The following is a 7,221-nucleotide window of genomic DNA, read 5'->3' on the forward strand; positions in this document are numbered from 1 at the left end:
AGTTGATGTGTGGAAAGGCTGGGAGAGTGGCAGGAGAGCAATGGGGTAGGAATGGGATCAAGGAGAGAGAGCATAAGCGGAGAAATGGTGATTGAAGAAAAGTTAATGAAAGTAAATAAGGTTAATTGAACTGAAACGAGGGGGGAAATCTGCATGAGCAAAAAGGGATATGAAAGCAAGCTTTGTATTTGTAAATGTTAATCTTGCTCTCAATCTTTCTCTGCATGCAGATGTGGGTGTGATTGCAGATACATCACTGCTCGCTGGCCGGGGGCCCAGCTGACATGAGCCCGTGCCCTTTACCTCCACAGAGAAGCAGGCATTTCCCCGACTCCCGTAGGTAAGAGCAGGCTTCTTGTTGCTGAGCCAGAGGTTGTCCGAAATCACAACGTAATCAACATCAGAGAAAAAGCACTGTTTTTCTTCTTCAAGTAACTTTTCTAGCCCCAAGGACCCTGCTTCTTCCATGCCTTCAATTACAAACTTGAAGTTTACTGGCATAGCCTAAAGGAACATTAGAGAAGTCTGGGTAAGGAACAAGCATTTTCAAAAAAAAAACAACAAACAAATCTTTAAAATCAAAAGCAGACTGGCCTGCAGTATACACTGTGTTAGGAAAAGAAGGATGTAGGTTATATAGCTTGCTTCAGTAGAAAGGGCAGTGATAAATATACACATACAGTTTCCCAGAAAACTTGTTTTTCCTCATGTTTTTATCTACTTTTCATTTTTGAAGGAGAATGCTGTATCTTTTTTCCTTCTTTGTGTTTCCTGAAAACTTGCTGGACTGTCTTTAAAGGAGCTTTCTCTCAATAATATTAAACATTCTAATTGCTTTGGAAAGTCTGTGTAATAACAGTTGCATTTTCACAGAAAATTTCCTGCCTATTACATTGCCACTGTTAGTGCCCATGCAGGAACCACTGGCAGAGGTCCGCTGCTGCGGTTTTCCCAACATGTTATCTGTGGCCAGAGTTAGTCACACGGTGGTAAAAATGCTGCTGGTGGTTCTACTGTAATTGTCTTTTTAGCACTCACAAATGCACATGCCTGAAATGAAACTTGTGTTACAGATGGGTTCACCAGCGTTTCACCAAACCACCAGAAAAAATTTAGAAACACACTTAATGAATGTTGTCTGATGGTCTGTGCTGTTTTCTAGGGAAAGGCTTAAAGTGACAAAGGTTTCTTCTTGCTCACTTGTTAAAGTGACAGAATAGCTGTTAGTGCTTCAAAAAACTGGCAGGGTGCCCAAAGAGAGCCCCACAGCCACATCCACTAACAGGAGCTCATCTGCAGGCAAATAACGATGTGTGTGTTTGCTGGGACTTAGCTGAGGTACTTCAGTACTATTGATACAAGAACTTCAGTTTTCCAGAAGGTCACAAACAGTCTTTAGAAGTTACAACTTACACTCAATTTGTGCCATAATGTCATAACAGAAGCAGAAAACTGTTTTTCAACAATCTAACAAAATGCATTGTGCCAGTTCCCCTAAAAGGATGCTCACTAACCAAGTTAGAAGCTTAGGGTACGTGTTGGTTTTGGTTTGCATTGGGGATACAACTAGCCCAAAATTACTAAACATGCAGACTTATTTAAAGATAACTGTGTTGGTCATCATAGTAATTTAAGCAAAAGTTTGATTCTTAGCAATATGTCAGTCTCTAAGTGAGTATATTTGTACTTGGTTAGTGCACCCATTCAAAGCATTTACTTTGATAAATCTAATATATTGTTGAAAGAACAGCCCATTACGTACGAGCATTTTTCTGATACTGGGTCTCTTCATGCATACATATAAATTGAAGGTAATTTGTACATAGGCAAAACCAAAGATCAGCAGAATGTGACAGTAGAGATGAATCTTTACGACCAATCTGTGATGTATGTTATTTTACCATTTTAAAAGCTCTCAGGAGAATAGGGTATCAAAGCTGTTTAATGCATGTAATATATATTGAATGCTTCCCCCAGTGTGTTTTCCTCTGCAGGGCAAAGACAGCAATACCATATTTACATTGCATACAGGCTGTGTGAAATAGAAATGCTCAAGGACAGATTCTTACTGGAGTGGGACCAGTGCCCTAGATATAGCATTAGAAATAAGCTAGTATTTCAAAATGCATGTAGTCTGTTGGGACAGGGAGGTATCATGTAACTCACAGTAAGCTAAATGCGTCCCTCTAGAGAGATGATAACAATAACAACAACAACAACAACAGCAGCTCCTCATTGATACCTACTAAGTTCAAGGCTCTAAATGTGTCCACTGCATTTATCCAAGCCAAGACAGGTCCTTTATTATCTGTTGCTCCACGCCCATAGAGATTTCCTTAAAAAGAAAAGAGGAAAGTGTTTAATCAGTCTTTGAACTTTTCTCATCACTTCAATGTAATCAGCAAATTCCTGTTGCCACAGAAGCTGTAGTGGTGTGTCAACTGAAGTGTCAAAAGAATCAGGACTTCATTCACTTGTTTGAAATAAGGTGATGGGTGTTTCCCAGTGGACTGGTACACTTTTTTTTTTCTCCCTTTTATATATATCATATTGTGGTTTCTGCTACATGTCAGTTTCTGAGCTTCGCTTTTGTTCTTGGGAGCTGTTTGTTCACAGAAGACATGCCTGAAGAGTTTGCACAATATGCAGCTTCCGTGCACATCAGCCAGCCCAGGTAACAGGCAGCAAAAACCCCACAGATAAATACCACAGTAGAAGTATGAAGCTGCAAGTCTGGGTATGTTTGTTTGGGTTTTTTTAAATGTTTGGCTGTACAGTTATATACAGGGACAGATTTCAGTTTCATGTAGAGATAAATCTGTGGATTGCCATGACCAGATTTATCTGCGTCAGCCCCCACTGGAGGCAGAAGAGTTACCCCAGTAAGAGTGTTTGGAACTGGTCCCAACAGATGGGAAAGGGTGATTTAATGGCTATAGGACAGACCTGGGAATCGGGATTTCTGGGTTCCTCTGCTGACCCTCAGTCCTTAATTTTGGTCCTTCAAGTGAATGGAGCTTTTCATGCTCAGCTGGCTGTAGTGGAAGGATGGGTACATTAAGGGGGACCTCACATTCTTCCACCGCAAGTGCTCCTTAGCTCCAGCATGGCAGGTGGAGGTACTAAAGGGTCATGAAGCAAGAATGGGAAGTGTGAGGGAGGATAATGTCTGATCCAACAACCCAACAAGAATTTTAAAGCAGAAGTGGATTCTCTATTGAATACTCTATAAAGTGGCATTAACCTCATGTGGCTTTTCCACACCAAATATTAAGCAATCACGGATGAATCTCGCTACTCACAGCATGGTTGTCAAGATTCAAAACCACTGGATTTGTCCCACAGATTTTCATGGGAGAAGTCCTCATGCTGTGGTTAAACATACAGGGAGCCTCCTTCTACTCAGAATCTCAGAGTCATGTGTCCCAATAACAACACAACAATGATGACCAGGTACACACCGTCGATTTCCGTCAGTGCGTAAGGGTCAGTTTTCCAGCCATCTTCCTTCTTGGCAGGCTGCACATCCACATGACCATAGAAACATACAGTGGGGTTTTGTGGATCCTTCCCCAGTTCCCCAAGAATCACAGGAGGAAGTGGGAGATCCTGGCCATCAGGCAACTGTGGAGAAATGTTAAAAAAGCAACTAAGGAACAAACAAACCTTTGAAAACTTGCAGATGTTACTTTAACAATTGAAATCTCAGTATTGTAAATACTTCTGGATACTCGATTGGCTCTGATTTGATCAGGTGCACAAATCTGACTTTGAATCCAGCTCTAACCCTACCCAGATAAATTAAGATTTTAATCCCTACCTGTTTAGGTTCTGCAAAGACTTTATGGAGCTCTTTTAAGGTACTGCTGTCATAAATGCCCTCATTACTAAACTCTTACTTCCCGGCACCAGAGAAGACAAAGCTGACTGTGTGCTGGAGTGACAAAAGCATATATGTTGTCACACTGAAATGGTCAGAAGCCACACAAACTAATTTGGGGGTTGATTTTGCCATGGACAGATCACAGGAGGCCTGTAACTTCAGATACAGAAACAAAATAGAGTTTTGGTGTCAGGAGGAACAGCAGATATTTCAGGCTCTTTTGAAAACAGGTTAAGGCTTTAAACTAATCCTGTAATTTACTGCTATGCGAAACAGATCCCCACATTGGCCAAGAGAGGCTGTGTGTCCCAGAGGAGAGAGAAATAAGAAGTGAAGGAATGTGCATACTCCCTTGTATTCACCAGTAACACCAGTCTGCATCGGTCTGTCACAACACAAACAAGCAGCTGCTTCTTGCCAAGCCATCAAAGGAAAAAACCCACTTTGTGGAACAAGATTTTGGCCCTAGGCAGAGAAAAGTGTCTCTGCTCCAACAACAGGTAATCCATTCCCTGCTATTATCAACACAGACTGTTGCTGTATATTTTGGCAATCATACCTGCATGCTAAGTGCATGATAAGGTTTTAATTTTAAGTGCATTCATTACAACTATAAATGACATAAACCCGAAATATTAAAGTACTGCTGTGCGGCAAGGTCCCTGTGCTAAGACTCTCACTATCCTCCCCAGAAGCCTCAGAGGAGGAAAAAGGGAATCACTATTGGTGAACTTTTGAATTCCTCTCGGAACAGAAACCTAACAGCCCAGGGCAGGAAAGAGCCCCCGGCTACAGTAAGGTAAGTAAACTAGAGACAAAGATTTCTCAGAGATTAACTCTTGCTTGTTGCTTTCCAACAGTCATTAAGAAAATGACTTGGAGCGTTTGTCAGAAGCTCCCAAAACTAAAGATGATGCTCAAGATAGCTAGCCCTTTCTGTCTGGCAACGTTTTCCTTGTAAAAGTTACCTCCCTCACTTAGAGACTTTGGTGATGAACTGATGCATTAGCTACCATGCTTCAATACTTGGAAGAATGTAAAAACGAGCCCTGGTAGAAAACTCAAGCCTTTTATTTTTGCAAACTGCTTTCCTGCAGCTAAAATGTCTACCTGTTCCCTCTACGCAGATAACATCTGTTTGCATTTGGATTGTCTGTGTGGTCTCCCAAGACTGTTGGCAGACAGTCTGAGGGACTGATTTCAGCAGGTATCATGTAGCTACACGACTATTGATAAACTCTTTTCTAGCTATCAAAAATTTCAGTAAGTCATAACATACATATGCATATACATAGCACTGAACACAATAGGTAGACCGCATGTGCAAATACGATGTTTTAAGTACAAGAATGAGACAGGGACCTGATGTGACCCCAGGTTTACTAAATTAACAGTGGCTCCCAGCGCTGCAAGTCTTTCTGCTGCTAATGCCATCATTCGTATTACTTCTTTCCTCAGATCTGGTTGAACAGAATCGCTTTCCACTGCCACCCATTCTTTAAGATCCTGCACAGGAAGGAAAGAAGTGCAGTTAAATCACCCAGGATGCTGCGGTGTTTGGTCTGTGAACGTGAGAAGCCTCACGTTGGAAGACGGTTTCATTTCCATCCCATCACAGCAATGATGTCATGGATGCTACATTATTTCCCACCCCCCCAACTGATAAAGATTTGCCAGGAGCCAAGATCACCTTTCTTGGTGCTAAAACATGGACCTCCAGTTGGGCTCCCAACACATTGTCAGAGCCCAACGCCATCTCTTCTCCTCGGCTGAGCTCCCTGACACAACAGCAACAGGGGCCATGCGGTTCAGTGCTTCTTGTTGGCAACGTGGTGGCCTGCCCAAGCACTTCACTTCCTGCAAGAAAAGGCTTCAGAATGGAGAGGAATTGCTTAGATGGGTCACCAGGTTGAGAGTCCTGCTTTTCTTTAAACAGGGAGGGTGCCCACGCTCCATTCGCACTGTGGACCGTGGAACTAAAACCCAATGGAAGAGGACTTAGACTAGAGGCTGAGCAACAGTTTGCATTGCAGAAATTGCATTATGTCTGAATTACATGGGTGATCCTCGTGAGGATTCGGAAGTGCTCATAGTTTTAAAGCACAACATATTGACTGGACTAATTATGCCCCTGTTTCTGCCCTTTCACAGGAAACTTGACAAAAATGAACATACAAACCAGCATGGGACGAAGACTCCTCTCCTTGTCAAGAGCAAAGCTACAAAAATCAGTTCTGATGTAAAGCAACCGAGGGAGCAACCTATATGGCTCGCTTCTCCCGTGCGGGTGCATTTTGGCTCAGTGGAGCCTCCCTGCACACACTCCAAGGATGCCCACAGCCACCTGGTCTATGGAGGTCCATGCAAATCCCTCTTCCACCCAGAGGGTCCCCAGCACAGACTATGCCCTCACAGCCTTGCTTTGTGAAGCACAGGTGGCACACCTGATGCCAGACCCGGAGCCCTGCTTGTTGCCTTAGTGGCAAACACTCATCTAGCACATAGAGCAAAGGCCTCTGGGGCACCAGTTCTACCCTCCAGTCACTTCACTGGTGCGAGGCCTGGAGCACAAGTCTTCTGAGGAGCGGCTGAGGGAACTGGGGTTGTTTAGTCTGGAGAAGAGAAGGCTGAGGGGAGACCTTATTGCTCTCTACAACTACCTGAAAAGGGGTTGTGGTGAGGTGAGTGTTGGTCTCTTCTCCAAAGTAACCAGCAATAGGATGAGAGGAAATGGCCTCAAGTTGCAGCAGGGGAGGTTTAGACTGGATATCGGGAAAAATTTCTTTGCTGAAAAAGTGGTCAGACATTGGAACAGGCTGCCCAGGGAAATGGTGGAGTCACCACTGGAGGTGTTCAAAAAACATGTAGATGTGGCACTTCAGGACATGGTTTAGTGGGCATGGTGGTGTTGGGTTGGCAGTTGGACTTGATGATCTTAAAGGTCTTTTCCAATCTTAACGGTTCTATCCTATGATTCACTGCAATATAGTTCCTACCTCAATGAAGTCACTTTGATGTACATCAATGTACTGGAAGATGTCCATCTCCAACACAGAAGAGGATGATGCAGACATTCCTGCCTTAAAGAGTAGCGCAGGATGGATGATATCTGAAAGTTAAGGATAAAATTCAAGATGTTAGAGACATCCTGCAATATGCACTTCTTTTCAGTGCTAGAAAGCATAGACAACTGCCAAGTGCTGAGTCTATTTAAGTCTCGCTTAGGTCCTTCAAGTCAGGAGAAAGTATGCCTGAATTATTTTATCACATAAAACCTGCAATTGACTCATAATCAAGTTTCTGAAAGAAAAAAAAAATAAAAAATGACCAAAGAGTAA

The 7,221-nt window shown here is 42.9% G+C and overlaps 1 protein-coding gene across 1 annotated transcript in view; it reads right to left on the minus strand.

Annotated features, from left to right (window-relative positions):
- Positions 1-6,957, minus strand: part of CNDP1 (carnosine dipeptidase 1 (metallopeptidase M20 family)) — a 12,750-nt gene extending 5,793 nt beyond the window's left edge. Inside the window, exons 1-5 of the mRNA XM_010282830.1 lie at positions 6,880-6,957; positions 5,246-5,389; positions 3,462-3,624; positions 2,247-2,335; positions 304-504 (exon numbers count right to left, since the gene is read on the minus strand). Of these exons, the coding sequence (XP_010281132.1) occupies positions 304-504; positions 2,247-2,335; positions 3,462-3,624; positions 5,246-5,389; positions 6,880-6,957 (675 nt within the window). The remainder of the gene's footprint in view (positions 1-303; positions 505-2,246; positions 2,336-3,461; positions 3,625-5,245; positions 5,390-6,879) is intronic.
- Positions 6,958-7,221: the final 264 nt, after the last annotated feature.

Source organism: Phaethon lepturus, unplaced genomic scaffold, assembly GCF_000687285.1.
Source record: "Phaethon lepturus isolate BGI_N335 unplaced genomic scaffold, ASM68728v1 scaffold13462, whole genome shotgun sequence".
Classification (NCBI taxonomy): domain Eukaryota; kingdom Metazoa; phylum Chordata; class Aves; order Phaethontiformes; family Phaethontidae; genus Phaethon; species Phaethon lepturus.